This window comes from Notamacropus eugenii, chromosome 5 (genome assembly GCF_028372415.1).
Source record: "Notamacropus eugenii isolate mMacEug1 chromosome 5, mMacEug1.pri_v2, whole genome shotgun sequence".
Classification (NCBI taxonomy): domain Eukaryota; kingdom Metazoa; phylum Chordata; class Mammalia; order Diprotodontia; family Macropodidae; genus Notamacropus; species Notamacropus eugenii.
Window position 1 is genome coordinate 77492764 of NC_092876.1, and position 22598 is coordinate 77515361.

General features: G+C 49.0%; 1 protein-coding gene across 4 annotated transcripts; it reads left to right on the forward strand.

The window, feature by feature from the left end:
• The first annotated feature begins 222 nt into the window (after nt 1-222).
• Nucleotides 223-22462, forward strand: BSDC1 (BSD domain containing 1). 4 transcript variants are annotated; one of them, XM_072609844.1, is made up of 11 exons: nt 223-359; nt 3154-3214; nt 6457-6573; nt 7198-7365; nt 9087-9141; nt 9911-10026; nt 10917-10985; nt 11106-11184; nt 11674-12183; nt 20004-20107; nt 20721-22462. In XM_072609844.1, the coding sequence occupies exons 1-11, from the start codon at nt 238-240 to the stop codon at nt 20751-20753; spliced, it is 1434 nt and encodes a 477-aa protein (XP_072465945.1). In that variant the 5' UTR covers nt 223-237; the 3' UTR covers nt 20754-22462. The 4 variants fall into 4 exon arrangements, with proteins under 4 accessions (XP_072465945.1, XP_072465947.1, XP_072465946.1 ...); XM_072609846.1 differs by lacking the exon at nt 223-359 and adding an exon at nt 1455-1567; XM_072609845.1 differs by lacking the exon at nt 223-359 and adding an exon at nt 1605-1723.
• Nucleotides 22463-22598: the final 136 nt, after the last annotated feature.

Consider the following 22598-nt stretch of genomic DNA (forward strand, 5'->3'; position numbering starts at 1 on the left):
CCCACAGAGTGACATGTAACAATGTTATCCCTATATACATAAACATATCTATACACACACACATATAATTGATATAAGATGCCTCCTCCACAGCTGTCATCTTAAACTTTTCTAGTTAGCACGTCCCGTAGGTAGTTAGTTGTTGATATGGGAGTGAGGTGCAGGTCAGAAACTGGGCCTTTTATCTAGAGCTGGGAGTCGTCTGCATAAAGATGATAATGAAACCCATGTGAGCAGATGAAGTCACAGGAAGAGAAAGTCAAGAGAGAGCCCAGGGCAGAGCCTGGGGAGACACTCACAGCCCAGGGTGATATGGAGGAAGGTCCAGGACAGGAGACCAGGAAGAAGCAGTCAGACAGGTAGGGGGGGTGGGGGAGAGGGAGAGAGTGAGGGAGAGAGAGGGAGAGAGAGAGAGAGAGAGAGAGAGAGAGAGAGAGAGAGAGAGAGAGAGAGAGAGGGAGCGAGGGAGAGAGAGAAGAGAGGGAGAGAAAGAAGAGAGGGAGAGGGAAAGACACACAGAGGAGACAGAGATAGAGGGGCGTGGTGGGGGGAGAGCGCATTTAGGGTTAGGGTTAGAGAGAGACAGACAGAGAGAGGAGACAGACAGAGGGAGAAGAGCAGAGACATGGAGAGAGAGAGAAGAAAGGTGAACATAGAGAGGAGACAGATAAAAGACAGTCACAGGAGATAGAGGGCAAGAAGAGGCAGACACACACGCACACGCTCACACACACTCTTCACAGACACACTCAAACACACGTGCGCACACACAGGCACACGCGTGCGCACACAGACACGCATAGACACAAAGACACACAGACACACACATGCACACTCACACACAGGCAAACACAGACACACTCACTCAGACATATTCACAGACACACACGCACACTCACACATGCACACACACTCAGACACACGCACACACACTCATGCAGACACACTCACACACACACACCCCCGGAGGAGGACAGACACTCGCACCCGCCTGGGGCCCTGAACCATGAAATGAATAGAAAAGAATCCACGAATGAAGGAGGAATGAAGGCCACGGCCGGTCTCCGACGCCAGCAGGCTGGCTGGCTGGGCTCCAGAGGAGGCGGGGCAGAAGGAACCCAGCCCAGCCAGTGTCCCTGCAGGGCCTCGGGCTCCCCAGCCCAGAACCTCCGGAGTCCCCTCCGAGATACGCTCTCTAGGCGGGGACCTGTGGGATCCAAACCGCGCCGCCCCGCCCCTCCTCCCCTCTCCGCCCGCCCCCGCCCGCCCCTCCCCCCTCTCCGCCCGCCCCCGTCCGCCCCTCCCCCTCTCCGCCCGCCCCTCCCCTTTCTTCCCCCTCCTCCTCCCTCTCTCACTCAAGCCCAGTCGGAGGCCGCACTTTCGGTCCCGACGCAGCCACCGTAGTGGGCGTTGGTGCTTCCTTGAGGCTGGGAGACGAAGTGAAGAAGGGCGGGTTGAGCGAAGCGGAGTGGGGATTGGGCCAGCCTGCCGAGGGTGGGCGGAGCCTAGGGGAGAGGTCAAAGGGCAGTAAATAGTGGTGATGTCAGGCGGGCAAGATGGCGGAAGGGTGAGATTCCCCATCCCGGCGCCGGGGCCCAGGGGCGGGCGGGGAGGCTGAGATGGAGGGCGGTGTATGGAGGCCGGAGGGGGCCAGTCCGTGGCCTCCGGAGGAGAGACCGGGCCGCGCGAGGGGCACCCGGAAGAAAGAGAAGGAGAGAGCTATGTAGGGGAAGTCATAGCCGGGTTTAACGCCCCCCCCCCCGTCTGCCCCGCCCACCCCAGGTCCAGACTCTGCCTGTCCCCCACGCGTCTCCTCTTCTCCAGTGTTCCTGTTCCCAAGGGATCTTGACCCCCTACTCTTCCTGCCCCCCAGCCCAGGGGATCGTCACCCCCTACTCTTCCTGGCCCCCCCAGCCCAGGGGATCGTCACCCCTACTATTCCTGCCCCCCAGCCCAGGGGATCGTCACCCCTACTATTCCTGCCCCCCAGCCCAGGGGATCGTCACCCCTACTATTCCTGCCCCCCAGCCCAGGGGATCGTCACCCCTACTATTCCTGCCCCCCAGCCCAGGGGATCGTCACCCCCTACTCTTCCTGCCCCCCAGCCCAGGGGATCGTCACCCCCTACTCTTCCTGGCCCCCCCAGCCCAGGGGATCGTCACCCCTACTATTCCTGCCCCCCAGCCCAGGGGATCATCACCCCTACTATTCCTGCCCCCCAGCCCAGGGGATCGTCACCCCCTACTATTCCTGGCCCCCCCAGCCCAGGGGATCGTCACCCCCTACTATTCCTGGCCCCCCCAGCCCAGGGGATCGTCACCCCCTACTATTCCTGGCCCCCCCAGCCCAGGGGATCGTCACCCCCTACTATTCCTGGCCCCCCCAGCCCAGGGGATCGTCACCCCCTACTATTCCTGGCCCCCCCAGCCCAGGGGATCATCACCCCTCCAACTAGTTTTACCTTCCTCTGAGCCCTGGAGATACTTGTACACTCCAGTATTCCTGCCCTCCCAGTACCCCTGTCACCTTAACCCCATGAATTGTTCATCCCCGTGACCCTCCCTCCTTCCCACCCCAGCATTCCTTTCCTCTCCATTTCCAGGGAATTCTGACCTTCCAGGATCTTCTCATTCCTGACCCCATTCCCCAAGTCCATGGAATGTGGTCACCCCATCCCCCATTTCTATTCTCTTTACCAAATCCTTGGACTCTTCCCCCAAAGTGTTCCTATCTCCCCCCAAGACCCGTGGAATACCCACCCCACCAGGGATCTATTCCCTTCTTCCCACACTGTTCCTCTTTCCCCAGCGTAACATATGGAATATTCCTCTCCGTGGTGTTCTTGTGTCTCCCCCTCCAGTGACTGCGCACAAGAGCATTTACACAGACACTCAGACTAATCTCCCTTACCAGCAGCTCCTGTCTCCAAAACTCTGTTTGTTTGTCCACACTCCTAAACATTCCCCCCTCTTACAAACATGATCACCTGGCCCAGGAATGCTCTCCAGGCACCCAGCACCCACCAGCAGCCCCACACTTAACTGAATCTTCTTTGGAAACTTCTCCAGTGCCTTTGGTCTGGGGGTAGGGGAGGGAGGGAATTTACTTCTCAAACTTCCTGTTTCCAAATTGATGTGCCTGTTTCCTCCACAGGGAGGATGGAGGCTGGTGGAGAAGTTGGCTGCAGCAGAGCTACCAGGTTGTCAAAGAGAAGGTAAAGGAGGACCAGGGTTCCTCACCCCCTTCCAGGCCGTAATTGTGGAGAGACTTGGACTCTCCCTTCCCTGTTGGTAGGGAATTCTGGCCTAGTTGCATGACATTTGTAACTGACATGTATCTAGTATTTTGAATCCAAAATCTTACTTGATTCCCACATCCTGTCAACCAGTGTAAGTATTGTTGGCCCCATTTTACAGAGGAGGAAGGAGTCTGAAAAAAAAACGTGAACTGCATAGGATAATGTGACTGGTAAATGACAGGTCTTAATGGCATACCACAGGTAGTTAGGTGTATGACCATTTCCCATTTCTGGACCTCATTTTCCTCATCTGTGAAATATGTGGGTAGACTAGGGCTAGGGTGGGGGTGGCACCTTTAAGCTCTGAGTGTATAATTCTGTAAATTATGCAGGGCCTGGTATGCTAAGCTATGGAAGATACAGAGATCAGTGACAGTCATTACCTTCAAAAAGCCAACCGTCTAGTTAGAGAAACAACATAAAAGTACACTGCGGCATGTGCCCAGGACCAGATGCATGACAGAGAAAACAGTAAATACCACAGGAAGGGAAGCTGACTAAGGCCTGGAACCATCAACAAAGGCCTCTTGGAAGAAGTAAAGCTTAACTTTGTCCTTGAGCAGTGGGTGGGCTTCAAATTGGGAAGGAAAGTAAGAAGAGCATTCCAGGCAAGAACCGAGCCTGAGCAAAGACAAAAACTCCAGAACGAGTCTGGCCAGTCTGTCTGGAGTGGATCATTTTTATAAAAGAAGAGCGGGGAGCAAGGGTCAAGACAGGTAGAATTAGAGGATTTAGACCTTGTAGATCATCTAGTCTACCCTCTCATTTTATAGAAGCCTAAGTAAGGGAAGAGACTCACCCAAAGTCCTGTCACAGATAAGAAACAGCAAAGCTGAAATCTGAACCTATATCCTCTGACCCCCAAATCCACCTTCCTGGTGGTGTTGAGGTTTAGGGACCCCAAAACACTGACATGCTGGGTCCTGCCCGAATGAATTTGACTCAAGCCTTCTTTCAGCCAAAGAAAAACAAACTTTATTAAAGATGTCATTACCATTCTCCATATTGGGTAGATTCTTAAGGATCTAAGCATTTGTGACACCTGTATTGACAATTGGACCAGATTGAGCCTCAGGTAGATTCAATCTGAACACCTTCATGGAGTCAAGATGGAGCTTATATACAGAAAGACCTTGAGAAGGATCTAGGGGTGGTCTAGTAGTCTGGTAGAAGTAGAGGAAGGGTTTAACCATGGAGGGCTAGACTAGTTTAAGGATGACAGATTTGGGCATAGATATTTTGATAGGATCAAGGGTATGAAATAGCTGAATACTATCTGGAGATAACAGAGATTTGGACAAAGCCATCCTGAAAGGCTTATGGCCTCAGGCAAATGCTAGGTCAAGTAAGAAGGTTCAAGGAGAGTTCAAAGGGGTTCCCAGAGCCTATACCTCATCAGTGTCACCTAAGCCACTTGGTGGAGCAGAATGAGAAAGACTTTGAGTTCGAATGTGTCCTCAGACACTTAACTAGCTGTGGGACCCTGGGCAAGTCCCTTAAAGCTTCAGTTTCCTCAATTTAAAATGAGGATTCTAACAGCATCTACCTCCCAGGATTGTAGAGAGGAACAAATGAGATAATAATTTGTCAAGTGCTTAGCACAGCCCTTGGCACATAATAGGATCTACAAAAATGCTTATTTCCATATTTCCACTTCTTGGCACTGCCGTGTTATGCCTGAGATGCTGAGTGGTTCAATAATGCGTATTAACGCCATTCCAAGATAATTTGTCAAAACTAACTCCTGAGTTGATGATGAAGTTATTACTGTTTACCTAGTCAGGAGACAGGTAAGACCAGTTTTGTTTCTCCAAAACAGGCTTTACTTCCTGGAAGCCTATAGCTCTTAGTTTGACTAAGTCTTGGGAGGTAAAACAACCTTTGGCATTGATCCAGGCACAGTCCCTGATCCTGTCCCGAGCTATTCCTGTTGTTCTGGAGGAACGAATGATAGGATTTAACTTATAATAGAGGCCTCTGAGGTGCTTCCTTCCCATTTAAGGCCATTTCCTGGAGATTGAACGTGAAAATCTGTAGTTCATTCAGCAGCAGGCTAGGACTTTCTGTGGGGGCAGCAATGTTGGGTTGGTTATTAGTGTCAGATGCTGTCTCCATTGCCCCCTGTCCTGAGCACTGTGGGGAGAACAGGGAAGACAAGACCTGGTTCTTGCCCTCTACCCTTGAGGAACTCCTGATTGGAGGAAGGAGACACCAGGTCCATTTGGGGAGACAGAATATATCCAGAGGGAAGAGGTGTTAGAAAAGCAAAGTAAGAATAGAGTGGATTTAGACAAGAAGATCTCCAGAATCCTTCTGGTCTATGAAACAAATGTAAATTATTATAGCCTTATCTAATTACATACATAATTCCAAAGAGAATGATGGAATAAAGGAAGTAAGTTGAACTTATCAGGATTAGCCCTAGAAGGCTTCATGGAATCTGGTTTGAAAAGGAAATCTATGGAAAGAGTGGAAGGCAGAGCTGGGAGGTGAGAGCCTGAGGTGTGGCTGAAGGGAAGTGGTGGGGCAGCTCCCTGGGCTCCTTAGCTTTGCCTAATGGCTCTGTGACTTCCCTATGACCAGTCTGTCCCCTTGCTTTTACTAGTGAAGATAATCTTTGCTCCGCCTTCATCACATGTTCTTACTCAGATTCTCCAGTGAATCTGATCTGATCATTATGGATGTTCCCTCCAGTGATAACAAGCCCCAGGCTATCCAGTGGCCTGTCCTATATGGCCTTTATCTATGCTGTCCCATAACAGGACTGTTTTAAGGATCCAAATAAAATCATGTGTGTCAGAAATCATAAATAACATAAAAAGCCATATTGTTATAATCATCATGGTAATTACTATTTGTTTGATTAGAGCTTTGTTCCCAAGATGAGGTGTTGGATGATAGAGAGACCTGAGATTCCTGATTGTAGTAATTTGGATTTTGATGTGAACCTAGAATTGTAATCTTCTGAAATTTAAGTTCTAGATTGAATCTTTGCTAGCTCAGTTTGGTTAGTGAGCTCAGTATTCAAATGCAGCAGGGCCTGGAGGGTGGCCGTTTGGGCCATGATGGGAGGAAGATGGAGACAGGGTTGAGGGGAAAGAGAGAGACCTAAAAGCATAAGAGATCTAGAGCCAACCTTTGGTTTCTCCTGCCCACAGTCCACAGAAGCCCTGGAATTCATGAAACGGGACCTCACTGAGTTCAGCCAGGTGGTACAGCACGACACAGCATGTACCATCGCAGCCACTGCCAGCGTGGTCAAGGAAAAGCTGACTGTGAGTGTCTTCTTTGTGGGCAGAGCCAGAGGGCCTGCCTCCCACCTGCTGACCCCGAGGGCTTGGGTTTGTAGTGTGACCTCTGCACCTGAGACTTCAGGACCTTATTTGTTTCCTTTAAGCCATTCTCTTATTCTCACTCTGCTTCACTGTGGATTTAGGCCCCTGACTGCTCCTGTTTGCCCCTTGGGCACATGCCCTTTCTTGTCCTTGTTCTTGTCGTTGATGAAATATTGGGTGTTTATTTGTTGGTAAGCAAAATCTCTAGGTTTCAGTATTACGAGGAAGAAGGACAGTTGGAGAGGCCAGGAAATGGTCTTCTACCCCTCCTCCCAGGCAGCTGTAACCTCTGTTGACCTGACTGCCTTGAAGTTAAACCAGTTGGTGGTGATTGGATGGTTGGAAGTTCTTGCACAAACCCCTTGCATTTCCTACCCCTTGTTCTCTTGTGCCCTTTTTTCCCCAGTCTTCACAGTCCCAGGATGGTCACCAAGCCCCAAAGAGGAGGGTGACCAGTTCTGAACTGCCCTCCAGTACTCTCATTCCTTCTGTGTCTCCCACAAACTCATTTGCAATGTGGATTTGAACCTCCACTCCTCTTTTCTTCCATTGACTTCCCTGCAGACTGAAGGTTCTTCAGGAGCAACAGAAAAGATGAAGAAAGGGCTCTCTGACTTCCTCGGGGTGATCTCAGACACATTTGCCCCTTCCCCTGACAAAACTATCGATTGTGATGTCATCACCCTGATGGGCACACCTTCAGGAACCACTGAACTTTATGACAGTGCCAAGGTATGTGTTAGGTACACCCTGGGGACCCCATAGACAGACTGGTCTGTGCAGAGCCCTACAACTGGGCTGGGGGGAGAGACAGAGAAAGAAATGGGCATCTCCCCTTGGATGTGCGTGTCAAGAGAAGAGGGGGCAACATCTGACAGCTCTGATGGGCATGTTGATGCCTCCCATTCCCATGGCCTTTCCAGATTTACAACATGCTTTCTTCACAACATCAGGGAGTAGATGAAGAAACTGCATCTGCCAGAGCTTAGACTTGCCAAAGATGGGGACATTGTTACTGACCTTAGGGAGATCCTGATACAAGGAGGGTTGTAAGTGAGTTGCTTGGGCTTACACAACTAGCAAATATCTGAGTCAGTATTTGAACTCAGGTCTTTCTAATATGAATGCTGTGCCATATAGTTGCCTCCAGGCAGCTTTTTAGAATAAAATGCTTTCTACACTGATCTTGACTCCAGTAGTTCCTCATTCCCTGAAAGATAAAAATCCCAACTTTTTATCCTGGTGTTCAAGTTTCTAAGGACATGCTGACTGCGCTGGGACAGACATCCTGGTGGCATGCTAGGACCAGAGCTTCCTCTACCATGGGTGGGGAACCTTTGGCCTCAAGGACACATGTGACCTTCTAGGTCCTTGGGTACGCCCTTTTGACTGAGTCCAAGTTTTACCAAAAAATCCTTTATTAAGGGGATTTGTTCTGTGATGTTTGCATTCAGTCTGGAGACTAAACCAAGTCAAGGGCAGTGACTCTGGCCCCATGGTGTGTGTTTCTGCCCCACACTCCATATGTTATTAGGCAATCAGTGACTTGAGGACATAGCTGGTGGGAGTGATGGCTCCTCAGTTTGTCATTAAAAATCCCCAAAGCTTATGTGTTTAAAAATTAGTCCTTTAGTACCTCCGCACCTTCAGTCTAACCTCTCTGAAGCTCCCTTTCCTCACTTGTAACTAGGGATAATAATTCAGGTGTATCCCATCTAAAGACTTGACTTACTTCAGGGCTTTGTGATCTCACTGGTGTGCGGTCTCCAGATGCAGATTACAAAGTCTCCACACCTTTGTCAAGGATCTCCATGAATCTTTGGCAGAGCAAGCTTTAGGCCCTGCTGACCAGCTTATCCTTTGATGACTGACCAAGCCCACAACCAGGCCTTTCCTAAAGCCTCTGAGGCTTATTAGCACCGGCTCCTGAGCCAGGCAGAGGCACTTGGATACTGGACTGGGCTTAGGAACAGGGGTTTGATTTGAGCAGCTTGGTCAGGAAGACTGTGCTTGCTCTTGGGCAGCCTTTAGAGTCAGTCGAGGCCATTATCAGCAGCTCCCAGATGTGCTTCCCATCACACATTACAAAGTGCTTTTCTACAGCTGCTTTGGGAGGTGAGCAGAGATGAGGGAACTGAGGCTCCAAGAGGTGAAGGGGCTTACCTGAAGTGGTAAAGCCATGACCTAAGGTCTTCTAGCCCTCAGGGTAAAAGGGTGGATCTACCTCACTCCACAGCCTTACATGCTGACCTGTGGCCTCCCTTGGGAGCCAGGGAAAGCCTTCCAGAGCTCTGTCCTGGATGTTCGGTGAACAATGGAACATATGCCTCCTGAATGATGGGCTTCCAGACAGCCCCAGTGGCTGGGGGAGTACTGAGCCCTAGGGAGGCAGGGAGGGGTCAGCCCACTCCCCTCAGGGGCCTAACACTCTGCTTCTTTGTGTCTTGTGCCAGGCTCGTCTGTACAGCCTGCAGTCAGACCCAGCGACGTACTGCAATGAACCCGATGGTACGTGAAAGGTGGGAAGCCTGTGGCTTCCATGTCTCCCCTACCCCATGCCCTAGGCTGTGGGGGTGTACAGGGATGGAAGAGCCAGTGTGCCGGATGGGACTGGCTTCCTGTCCACACTGGTGACCAGCTTTGCTGCTGCCAGTAGTGTTTCATGGCCCTGCTCAGGACTCTGAAGCTGTTCATCAGAGAGTCATAGGATCGTGGATTCAGAAGCAGAAGGGACCCAGAGCAGTGGGGTGGGGTGAAAAGAGCATCTGAGTTTGGATCTCCACTCTGTCTTCTGCCATCCTTGTGACCATTTACAGGTCACTTCACTTCTCTGGGTCTTGCTCATTTCTAGGAGGAGGGACTTGGACTAGATGTCCTCTCATGCCAGTGCCTTCTTGCTCCTGTGACCCTAGAGGTGATGCAAGCCAACCCCCTTGTTTTATAGAGGCAGGAATCCCCACTGAAGCACCACCTCCTTCAGGAAACTTACTCTATTTCCTTCTCTTCCTGTTTCACCCCTATCCCCATGAACAATAAAGACCTTTTTTAGACCTCCAGCCCTCCTTTGTTTGCACATTTAGCATCTAGTCCCATGTAATGTCTGGGTCTGTCTCCCTACTTCGGTAAAGTATATGCTCTTTGAGGGGACAAACTCTTGTTTTCCCTAAACTTTGTATCTCCCCCAATCCTTGGCCAGTTTTCTACACCCAGAGGGCACTTAATTATGCTTGCCATGTTGTGTTGTAACATCCTGTACTGTACATCTGTTCCTTTGCAGGGCCTCCAGAGCTGTTTGACACCTGGCTATCTCATTTCCATTTGGAGGAAAAGAAAGAAGAGATCTCTAATCTGCTCATCAGCAGCCCCTCTATCCGGGCTCTCTATACCAAGATGGTGAGGAGCCTTTTGGGGTGGGACTGAGCATGACCAGCCCAATGGAGGAGGCTCCTAGGCAGTTACGAGCAGAGCTAGCTGATCCACGTGTCAGGGAACTAGGGAAGACAAGGGGTGACTCAAACCAAGGTGCACAACCATTATGAGCCAGACTGATTCTATTGCCTTTCACCCATTCAACCCCCACGTACAGAAAGACTTGTTCTAGGTGTCAGGGGAGTCACTAAATTCAGGCCAGACATAGACCCTCTTCTCATGGAACTCCCAATCTAGTACAGAGACGTGTTGTTCCCAGTATTAGGTGAGTGCATTAAGGAGTGTAAAACAAAATGACATCACAGATGGGCAGTGGAGAGGAGGGATCAAGGAAGGCTTCACAGAAAAGGCAGCATCTGAACTGAGCTTTAATCATCCTGCAGGCATTCAGCGGGTGAGGAGGCAAGTATGGGCCATGTTGTATGGGCTCCATTGCCATCTTTGACACCTGTTTTATGCCTCCTGAATTCACTTTTACATGAGGTGTGGCTAGAAATGTGACAGTAATCATACGTTGAAAGCTAAAGTGTGTCAGATTTTAGGAGCTTGAATATCTGGTATGGGGTTTTGAACTTGACTCCATGAGAATTAGGGAGCCAGTGAAGATGTGTGAGCAGAGGAGTGACACAGTCTGGTATTTGTGACAATGCCTGATGGGGAATGAAAGGATTCCTCCAAGGGCCCAATAACATTTCTCCTCTTTAAACAAAATGTTTGAGGAGTTCCACCTTGTTTTAAAGCTTGCTGGCAGATACTGCTTGGTACAGATCTGTTGATAAGCCCAAAAGAATCTTGGCACTTTGTGAAGGCAGCCTCTTCCCCTGTGATATACATAGACTTTCACATTTCTCCAGGTCCCAGCAGCTGTTTCCCACTCAGAATTTTGGCACCGATACTTCTACAGGCTCCACCACTTAGAACAGGTATGCCTGTCCTTGCCTGTGAAGGGTGGTGGGCAGAGTGTTGGTGGATTAGGGGGAATGGGAGAAAGGGCTTGGGGGCAGGCTTCTGGACCCCCCTGTCTGTCTCTTCTCCTTCTCTAGGAGGAGGCCCGGAGGGATGCTCTGAAACAGCGGGCAGAACAAAGTGTTTCTGAGGAACCAGGCTGGGAGGAAGAGGAAGGTGAGGAAGGACTATTTGGTCACAGACTGCAAGAAATTTTGCTGTACTGAGGTTCTGTCATTCATTCATTCACAAACATACCAAAGGTGTGAAAAGGCATGAGCTATATCTACATTTTAGATGAGGCGTGATCCGTGCCCTCAAGGGGCTTCCATTTCAATAGGAGACAGTGTAACATGTGATGAGATTTCACATGCCGAATGTATTATGGAGGTGCCACGTGCTGTTTGAGATCTGAGGGTCAAGTCTGCTACTGACTTCCTGAAGGAGATTGTGTTTGAGTTTGGCTTTAAAGAGTATATAGCAACGCCACAGGTGAAGAAAAGGGTGAAGGGTTTCTCAGGAAGCTATAATAGAAGTAGTATTACAACAGTTGTTGCCTCTAATGCCTGCCTTAGTCCATGCTGCGTATGTGTTGGGCATATGCTGGGACCCTGTTTAGTCATATTGTTAAGCCCTTTTTTTCCCTTTTCCCATTCATCCCCACAGAAGGACCCTCAGTAACATCTCAGCTGAATATGCAATTCCAAGAAGAGGAAAAAGCTGCTATGCCAGGCCCTGCCTCAGCTGCTAAGGGTTTGGCCAGCCATCCTCAGAGTCCTTCTGAGGAGAGTTTGGGAATTGTGGCTACACCCTCAGCAGAGGTCACTCCATCAGAGAGTAGTGAGAGTGTCTCACTTGTGACCCAGGTTGTCAACCCTGCTTTTACAAACCCTGAAGCCCCAACACTGGTGCAGACAGCCCCTGCTAAGGACCTCTCCCAAAAGCTTTTGGAAGCCACTTTGGAAGATCAGGTTAGCCCAGCTGATGCAGGAGAGACAGGACCACCTCCTGTGGAACAGCCCAAACCTTCAACCCCCAGTGGGCATCCGAGCAGCTCTGAACCCAAGCCAGTGATCAGAGTAGAGACTCTGAGAGAGGAGGGACCAACAGACTTACGGGTGTTTGAATTGAACTCGGACAGTGGCAAGTCCACGCCTTCCAACAATGGGAAGAAAGGTGGGTCTTAAAGGCCAGAGCCAAGGAGGGAGGTGGAAGGGTGGAGGGGTGGAGGGAGGTGGGAGTATCCTTGAAACACACTGACCCATCCTCCTGTATTATGGTCATGTTCTTAGGGGCAGAGCTCAACTGCCTCTTGCTTACTGACTTTTGGGAAGTTCTAACGAAGCCTGTGCTGGGAGCATTGATTTGGGAGCACTTGTGGTAGCGGTGTTTTCAAGTGAGATGACACCATTGTAACAATGGTATCAAAGGATAAGGTGAAGAAAGAAAAGGACTTAGGCAGCAGGTCTCAGGTGCCATCTGAGTCACCAAGTCTCCTGGTGTATTCATCTGGCACTAAATTGTCCTTGGAGAGGATCGGAATGTGAACCAGGAGCTTCCAGGGCAGCTGAGCAGGCCAAAGTCTGTCTGTCCCTTTATCTAGACATACACACACGCGTACATACGTGCTAAATGCTACCCTGTACTCTCTTGTCACTCTCTACAACCACAGCAGAAGTAAAGTTCCTTCCAGCTCTGTCATCCTAAGTTCATAGAAGAAAGAGATGATGTGAGAGTAATGATAACGCACATTTCAATAGCAGTATAGGAATAATTGGGGAAAGCTCACTGGAGGGGTGAGACTTGGGTTTCAAGAACAGTGTCATTTCACAGAGAGGGGAGGGAGCCTGAGGGCCACATGCAGGGGAACAGTGAATATCCTAGCCCAGGAGCCAGAATACCCCGGCTGCAGCCGCATCTCTGCCCTGATTTCATAGGGGACTAGTCCCCTTAAGGGCCCTGTTTTCTTATGTAAACTGTGAATGTTGAGCTTTGGCATAGGATCACAAGACTTCAGACTTGGGAGGGACCTTGGTGACTATCTTAGCTACTCTTATCTGAAAAAAGCTCACCCCTAGAGACTAAACATGTGATCGTTCATATATACTTGAAGACCTCCCATGAGGAGGCTCCCAAAGCAGCCCAGCCCATCCTACTTTTGGATGAGTCTTAGAATTAAGAAGTTCTTTTCTTCCACTGAGCCTCAATTTTTTCACTTCGCAACTTTCTTCACAGTTCCTAGTCTACCCCCTAATGAGGTAATGTACTCTAAGCACTCTTCAGACTTTAAAGCCCTCTATAAATGCCTAGTGACCATTGTTTTCATTATTTTTGTCATCATTACTGCCTTCTGGGAAGTGATGGTCCTTCAGATATTTGAAGACCACTGTCATGTCTTCAGGCTAAATATCCTTAAGAAATGAGCTTGTGGTGGCTAGGTGATGCAGTAGATAAAGCACCTGCCCTGGAGTCAGGAGGACCAGAGTTCAAATATGGACTTTGACACTTACTAGCTGCATGACCCTAGGCAAGTCACTTAACCTCAATTTCCTCAAAAAAAGAAAAGAAATTAACTCAAGGCCTTTTACCACCTTGGCTACTCCTTGTAGCTTTTCTTTCTAAAATGTGACCAGAACAAAATACAGAAATTACAGATGTGGGCAACTAGGATAGAGTGAAAAGGGCAAGGGGACTACCCCTTCCTCATTCCTGAAATGAACCTTCTTGTCCACCTTTCTTCTCAAAGCTTTGTGAAGTTCTGGGAGCTTTGGCAGGCAAGCAGGTAGTGTGCCAGGCACTGGTGCTAAGTGCTCGTGATACAATGACAAGCAAAAAGAAAGACAATCCCTACCCTCAAGGAGCTTATATTCCAGAGAGGGGAGGGGGGACTTGCTGGAGTCTGACTGAGTTAGCAGCGCATCCAGGACTGGGAGGAAGCAGGGACAGCCTGGGCCCATCCCCATATTGAGGGGTGGATACCGGCGAACAATTAGAAAGGATGTGAGATGGGGGAGTCGGGGCCAGATTGTGGAAGTCAAGAAGCCTGGCTGCTGGAGAGCAAAGGCCTGACTTGGTCAGCATTTGAAGAAGAGTATTCAAGGGAGATTGGAGGCAGGGAGAATGAAGAAGGGGCTAACCTGGCATGAGACCATGATGAAAGTAGGCTCAGTGAGAGACTGGGAGTAGAAAGGAAAATTCGAAGATCGCTTTGGAAAGATATGAGCAGGAAGGAGGAGCTGATGGTGAGGGTTCATTGGAGCCATTTGAAATGGCTCATCCTAAGACCTCTCCGTCTCAGGCCTCAGTAGGCACTCAGAAGCTGACCCATCAGACAGGAGCGTTGGTCTTCTCTGCACCTCAGTATCAGCTTGTCAGCTGGGCCACATACTCAGAGTAGAATAGGTATGAGGAGATCTACCAGGGATGTTGTCAGAATAAAATAAGCTGTTTTGTTTTTTTCATCGCAACTCCATCCCTGCATACACAAGAGTGTGGCAGCCAGGTGGCGCCGGAGGACACAGCACTGTGACCCTTACAAGCTGTGTGACCCTGAGCAGGTCACATGTGCCTGCCTCAGTTTTCTCATCTCTAAAATGGGATAATAATAGTACTCACCTCCTAGGGTTGTTGTGAAGATCAGATGAGATATTTGTAAAGCACTTGGCACAGTGCCTGGCACTTAGTAGGTGCTATAGAAATACTCATTCCCTTTCCCCACTAAGAATGTGATGTTGTGTCCTTAGTCTCCCTCTGTCTCTGTCCTGAAGTTCATGAGGTTACTGCCTTTATTCCCCTGGAGGATTGTGTGAGTGATGAGGCAGATTGCCATAGAAAAAAGAGGGCTGGATTTGGTATCAGGAGATCTGGATCTGAATTCTGGTGACCATTTGCTAACATTAAGCAAATTAATTCACTTCTCAGAGGTTCAGTTTCTTTATTGGAAAAACCAGTCTTGAAGTTAATGAAAGTTCTATTTAGCCAGAGTCTTTGATGATCCTCTGATAAAGACCTCATACAGTCCTTTCCAGCTCTGATATTCAGCAAACACTGAGTAACGTCTGTGTGAGGCCTAGTGGATACAGACACAGCAAACATCTCCCTAGCTATTAGGGTGCCTACAGCCTGAGGAAAGAGGACAAGTCCCTAGGTGACTGATCCAAGGGAGTGTGACTGGAGATCGGAGCAGAGTACTTGGAGAAATTGCTCCAGGGAGAGAGACTGCCTTCTTCCCCTTGGGGGGGGGGGGTGGTCATCCTGGCTGAGCCTGGGAGGGACAGCAGAGGAAAGTCCGCAAGACTGAGGGAGAGTGGGGGCAGGACAGAGATGGTTTGGCTAGAGCACAGAGGGCACCGAGAGAGGACAGAAGCACACAGAGAAGCTCCTCCCCAGGTGAGGCTTTATTCAGCAGATAACGTGGAGTCAGCTTGGGGTGCTGAGTAAAGGGCTGATATGAGGAGGATCAGGAAGATTCCTCTGCAGTAATGTGAAGGATAGATTGGAGGAAGGGCCCCAAAAATAAGTTCCTTGAGGGCAGGCACTGTCCTTTTTTTAGCTTGATCTGTTAAGTAAAAGGATTTGTCTGTCAAAGCAAAAACCCACTTTCCACTTTCTCATGGCTGTCATCCTCTTCAGCCCTCTCTTTCTCTGGGCCCTGTCTTCTTCTGCCCTTGTCTCCATGACACCCTCTGCAACCTCCATTCTCTTGGTAGAAGCTACCCTTCATCCTACACCTTTTCGTCTCATATGACTTATATTTGCAGTCATGAAAAGCGACACTAAATCCCTGACCACCCTCAGCTGAGTACTTGTTTTCTCATGTACAGCAGACAGACAAGGGACACACAGCTACTCTCAGGCCCCGGTTGTAGCAGAGAGTGGCCACATGCCAATCTGTTGGCATAATACGTAAATGTAACTGGGCCCTCACTGCTCTTTGGGAATTTTTTTGTCCTTCTTTGATTCACTCACGTTCCCCGTGGTGGATTCTCCAAACCTTTTCTTCTCTCCTCAGAAGACCCTCATCTGGCCCATTCTGTCTCCTCCCTGCAGGCCTCAGCTTCTGCAGTGCTGACATGATGGAAGCAACCTGTCAGACTTCTGGACTAACTGGACATTTCTTCCCATTTCCCACCACCTTGCCTTTTTTCAGGCTCTTATCTAAAATGCTGTCCTGCCTCACCTTGGCCCCTTAGAATCTTGGCTCCCTTTCGGGGTTCAACTCAGATGCCCCCTCCTCCTCAGAACCTTTTCCCTTAGCTGTTAGTGCTCTCTCTCTCTCTCTCTCCCTCTCCCTCTCCCTCTCCCTCTCCCTCTCCCTCTCCCTCTCCCTCTCTCTTTCCCCTCCTCCTCCTCCTCAAATGACCGCTGGCTTATTTACCTGTAGTAAGTTGTTGTTTCACCTCAGTAAAAAATAAGTTTCTTGAGGATAGGGACTGCTTTTCACTTTGTCTCTGTATCTCCTACCTAGCACAGGGACTGGCACATAGTAGGCAAATTAGTAAATGCTTGTTTGAATGGAATTGACTCCCTATTTATCTGCCTTTTGTTCCCTACTGCAGACCTCACAGCCTCTGGGCCTTGTTCTGTTCTCTTGTCTTTCTGTGATTCAGCCAACGCTGGTACTTGTGCCCTTGATCCAGTTCCCTCCTGTTTCCTCTGAGAGCTTGCCTCTCAGAGCTGACTCTCCCTGCAGGCTACACACATGTCCATTCAGAATCATTTACTCTTGTGAGCTTCTTAAACTACCGCCCTTTTTTCCTTTCACTACCAAACTCCTAGGGCAGAAAAAAAGAAAAACCATCCACACTTGTAGCTCCTTGTTCATCACCTGCTCACCCTTTCTCAACCCCTGGCCTCCAAGCCTCAACTAAAACTGCTCCGTCCAAGGTTACCAGTGATCACCAGCGATCATCGTGATTATTGAACACAGTGACCTTTTCTCAGTTCTCCTTCTGTTTGTCGTTGGTGTGTCTAGATAACAGGCATTTATTAAACACCTGCTATATGCCAGGTACTGTGTTAAGCACTGGGGATACAGAGGAAGACAAAAAAAGGCCCTCTCCTGCAGGAGGTCACATTATGAAGAGGGAGGCCTAATGTGATGAGCTGGAGGAAAGACCCTGGTGATAGCTAGCATTTCTATTGTACTTTAACATTTAGAGTGCTTCACAAATACCTCAGTGATCTTCACAACAACTGTGGGAGGGAGGTGCTGTTATTATCTCCATTTTGCAGCCTTTTGGAAGCTAAGAGGCTGGTGTCTTGCACAGGATCACAGAGCTAGTACACGTCTGAGGCAGGATTTGAGCTTAGTTCTTCCTAATTTCAGAGTCCCCTGTGCCCCTAGTACCTGGGGGGGACCAGGAAAGGATTCCTCCAAAACATGGAATTTGAGCTGCCTTGGGCAGGGAAGCCAGGAGGTAAGGGGTAAGACATGGGGACAGCCAGTGAAAAGGCGGGGAGTCCAGTCATGGTGTGATTTTTGAGAAATGGCAAGAAGGCCTCTATGGCCTCTAGTGGGTTATAGAGTATGGAGAGAGAAAGTCTAAGAAGACAAGAAGAGTAGGAAGGGGCCAGGTTGTAAGGCTTTAAGTGCCAAATGGAAGATTTTATATTTTATCCTGGAGGATTGTAATAGGGAATCATTGGAATTGACAGAGTGGTACAGTCAGCCCCATACATTAGAAAAATCACTCACATAGCTGAGTGGAGAATGCATTGAAGTGAGGAGTGACTTGAGACAGGGAAACCAGTTAGAAAGTTCTTGTAGTAATCCCAAAAAGAGATGATAGTGGCCTGAACTAGTGTGAAGACTGAGTAAAGAGGAAGGAGTGTCATAAAGGTTGGAATGATTAGGATCTTCTTTTGGATACATTATGTTTGAGATGCCTATTGGAGATCCAATTTGAGTTGTGCCGGACCCCCCAAAGCTCAGGAAGTAGACTAGAGAGGCAGGAGAAGCCAGGAGAGAGCAGTGTCCCAAGCACCCCTCTCCTCCGCTTCCTTTTGTAGCATTATTCTCCTACCTCTAAATGCTCCTTAGTCTCCTTTAATGGCTCCCCATCTACCTCCTGCCCACTAATTGTGGATGTTCTCCAAGGCTGTGTCCTGGGCTCTCTCACTTCTCTCTCCTTTTTCTTAGTGACTTTATCATCTCCAATGGATCATAGCTTTCCATGGCTATCCCCCTGCCTGCAATGTACATCCTCCTCCCCTTGGCTTCTTAGAACTCCTAGGTTCCAAGTGATTCCTCTTGCTCCAAAGTCTTATCTTCCCCACTCCCAAATGAATTCTTTGCTAATCCTTAAAAGTTGCTACCACTTTATCCCTCTTCCTATTAACTGTATTCAATTTTAAATGTTCATTTTACGTGTCTTCCATAGAATGTAACCCACCTTGAGGGCAGGGTTGGTTTAGGGTTTTACTTTTGTACGATCAATGCCTGCCTCCATGATTTGTGCTTAGAGGTGTCTAAATGTGTTTGGAGTTGAGTAGGCTGGAGGATGTTAGGAGGGGGTTACAGCTGGGGCCATGGATGAGGGCTTGAACATTCCAAGCCTTTCTGCTCTTCCCTATGTAGGAGAATCCCCAAATCTTCTCCTCCCTGTGGGGTGTCCTATAAGTAGCCTGCAGGCCTGCCACAGTACAGCTATAAATGTGGGAAGATGTCCAGCTAGCCCACCCAGAGTAGAAGTCAAGCACCTGAGAAAGAGCTAGAAAGTCAGACTACCAGACAGTCCGACACCTTGTGTGCCATGGAGTGGAGTGCAGAGGATGCTTGGGAGGGATCAAGAGGTTTCCCCCTGACCTTCCCCCTGACCCTTCCTGGCAGTTGAGAATCTCAGCCTCCAGGCTGACTTGCTATGGGATCCTCTTCATTTCTTAATACCTTTCTTGTAGAGTCAGATCATATAAAAAGTATTGGGTAACTACTTCATTAAATCTGTAACTTCAGCTCCAAACATTCCCAAATTCTAATCACTTATTTCCAACTGCCTGCTAAGCATGTTTAGTCTGGAGAAGAGAAGGCTGTGATAAGATATAAGTATTTGAAGGGATGAGACATGTTCTGGTGTGCTCCAGAAACCAGAATTAGGAGCAAATGAAGAAAACTGGATAGAGGTGTAAAGAACAGTCAAAGGTGTCCAAAGTGAGATAGTGAGTTCCCCCATTACTGTCCTTCTCAAGGATATCATGTGGATGTGATCATCCATGGTATGGGTATGGTATGGGTTGGACTATATACTAGATGGCCTCTGAGTTTCCTTCCAGCTCTGACGAAATGGGCTTTAAGGTCCCTTTTTAAGCCCCACATCTATGATCCTATGATTCTGCGTGTATCTTGCACGGGATTGAATGATCTTACATATATATTTTGCTTGATATTTAGAACCGAAAAGCACCTGAGAGATCATGTTGTCTAAATGTGGTGTTGATTATCAGACACCTCAGTCCATCAGACACTATCTGATGTCCCCTATCCCCCTGAGGTAGGTGGTCAGAAAGAATTGATAATGATAACACCTCACAGTTTGCAAAAGGCTTTGTATCCATTATCTCATTTGAGTCTCACAATCACCCAGTGAGATAAGTACTACAAATATTATCCTTCCCATTTTGCAGACCAAGAAATGGGTGGAGACAGACTGTGTAATTTACCCCAGGTTACACAGCTATTAATTCTCATGGGTGAGATTCAGACCCAGGTTCTCCTAACTCCAAACTTAATGCACTAGCCACTGTGCCCCCAGGACCCTTACTATAGGGATAGAAGGAGGGCTTCTGACACTTCAGCTGGGAGCAACCTTTCTTGGTTGCTGGATTGAGGCAAGGTATTCGTCCCTCCTGAGATCTCACAGAGTCCTGGAAGTCTCCAGTTGAAATGGGTAGGTTCTAGGAAATGGAGACATTTGTGGCTGTTCCAGGGTCACTGAGGCAAGTTGGAGCTTCCTTTAGAATGTGCTTTAGTCTTCTCTTTGCTTTTGGTTTGGTTCTAGGTTCCAGTACTGACATCAGTGAAGACTGGGAGAAGGACTTTGATCTGGACATGACTGAGGAGGAGGTGCAGCTGGCTCTGTCCAAAGCTGACGGATCTGGAGAGGTGAGGCTGTGCTAACTAGGGAGGGGCTGGGCCCTCCAAAAAGATCCACCCATCTCGTCTTCCAGGGTCTGAGGAGCTTTGGCAGCAGCTTTTTCTCCCTTCCCTGCTCACAAAGTGGGCTATCCTGGAGCTAAAGGGACATTAGACATTTCCTTATCTGTCAGTAGGAAGGCAGCTACAGAGCTGAGGGCCACCATTCAGGGAGCAGCAGTCTGTGCCCAGCAGGAAAGAATGCCACTCAGCTTTCCTTCTCTCATCCCAGGGAGATGAACATAGCTGACACTGTGAGATCAATAATAAGGCAAAGGGTAATCGTTCTAGTGGGGCTCTGGCAGAAATGTATGTAAGGGATGGACCATCTAATATTGGGCAGACAAAGTCAGTGGGTAGACCTAAGTCAGGGGCAACTCTGGGCCCCCAGACTGCCAGTAAGGATGTTACAACCTTAGGGGGTCGGCCCTGCTTCCTGGTCTTTAGTTGTCCCTGGCTCTTCAAATGCTAGCGTGAGCCAGGAGATCCCAAGTGGGCTGACCAGCCCTTTGGCAGTTGGGTGGTTTGGGGATAGGTTGGAGTTGAAAAAGTAAATACAAATGTCTGTTTTTTGTATTTGCAGCTGGAAGACGTGGAGTGGGAGGACTGGGAATGAGGAGGGAAGGCTTGGAGAGAACAGGCCCCCACCTCCCTCTTGGCCTGGTTCTGGATGGCACCATGGATGTTTCTCCGTCACTCAATGCTGCCTGTTCCATCTTCTGAGTAAAATCCATGCCCCTCTCCTGGAGAGAAGGCCTCTTCCAGGGGTAATGTCTCTGAGGCCAGACAGTATCATGTGAACTGTGCCAATTCTTGGATTGGGGGAGGGGAATACCACCACCACCACCTTTGAAGAGCCCATATTTCTCTGCTGAAAATCCACTGCCCTCAGGCAGTACATGCAGTGGCCTCTTATCCATCTGCCTGGTTGTGTATGTGGAAGCTAAACTTGCAAACCACTTTCGATCCAGCCCCAGTGGTGCCCTTTGCTCACCTGTTGTCCCCTCCACATTCTGTATTTCAGCTCAAAGAAAGGAGGGGCTGGCTTGTAAAAGCCCCTCTCCTGCCTTAGCTCCACCTTCCATCTTTTCCCCCAGCAGTTACTTTCCCTCCCTCATGTCTCTCCCCACCCTACCACAGGTGGCCTTCTTTGTCTGACTCTACTGGCCAGAGGAGTGAAGGGTGACATACATGTTCACTTGTCCTCTGGGGAATGTGGGGGGTTTCTTGTTCCTTCAGTGAAAGACTGTTCATTTGTAGGGAGTGTCCATGACTTAGGGGACTCCTCTTCCTTTGCCTGGCTTTTTCTTCTCTGTTCATAAGGCTCAAGTGATCTTTGTCTTTCAGATTCTAAGTGGGTACTATAGTAGCGATTGGGGACCAAGTGCTGCCCACCACCGCCATCACCGCTGGTATTTAAAACCACCCTCTCCCAGTGCCTCTTACAGCACCTGCTTCTCAAACATTCAAAGAACTGTCTTTGTCCGTGAGGACATGCTCTTCCGGCATTTCTTGCTCTGTTCTCTTCTCCTGCCACCCTGAGCCAGAAGGAGCAACCTTCAAGCTCTTCTCTTGTTCCTTGGTGGGGGGTAGATGGACCTTCTCCAGGCCTTTTTCTTGGAGTCTAGGAAACACACCATGTGGAATGTAACTGCTTCACAAGCAGGATAGAAGGTACAGTCACAGTCCCCGAGAACCCTCTTCCAGCCTTCATCGGGTAAGCCATGAGACCCTCCCCCCATTGCTTCTCTTTGGGGCAGGCCCACACTCATCTACATCTGCCTCCTGACATTTGGCTAGTGTGGATTTTCCCCCTTTCCTTAAATGTCCCTCGTTCTGGGGAGATAGGGGCTTGTCTTCATTCTCTCTTTGCCTCCTTCTCTGGAGCTGCCTCTGGTGGGGAGGGACTTGCTGGGGTTCCTGAGCACCCTCATGCTGCTTCCTGCTGCTGCCCTGTGAACTCATGTACATAGGCCAGTGTGTTCGACAACCATTGTAAAAGGGTCGAGGTCATGGGGTGAGGGGAGGGTGGAAATCTGTCATGTTCATCAAGAAAGTCAAGTTGGGGAAAATGCTGAATCTTTCTCTGGGGGTGGGAGGGTGGGAGTTTTCTCTTTGTAATATTTAGTTTAACCTTTTTGGTTGTTTGTGCAATATTATATATTTTAAATTATAATGCATCTCCCCAGAGCATTTTGTAGCTGGGAAAAAGAAAAAAAGATTCTAACAGCTGTTAGTTTTGTAATTTAAAAACCCCACAAAGAAACTTTGTCCTGAACCTTTTGCAGACTTGCAGTTAACAGCTATTAAAGACATTCGACATTAGTCAGAAGCGTGTGGGGCTTTGTTCTTGTCCCCCTTACCCCTTAGTGGTCCTGGCCAGGGTATGGGCATTGTGGTTGGAGCAGAGTCCCTGTCACCCCTTGCACTCAGTTTTGGGGCAATTCAGTACCCTGGCATG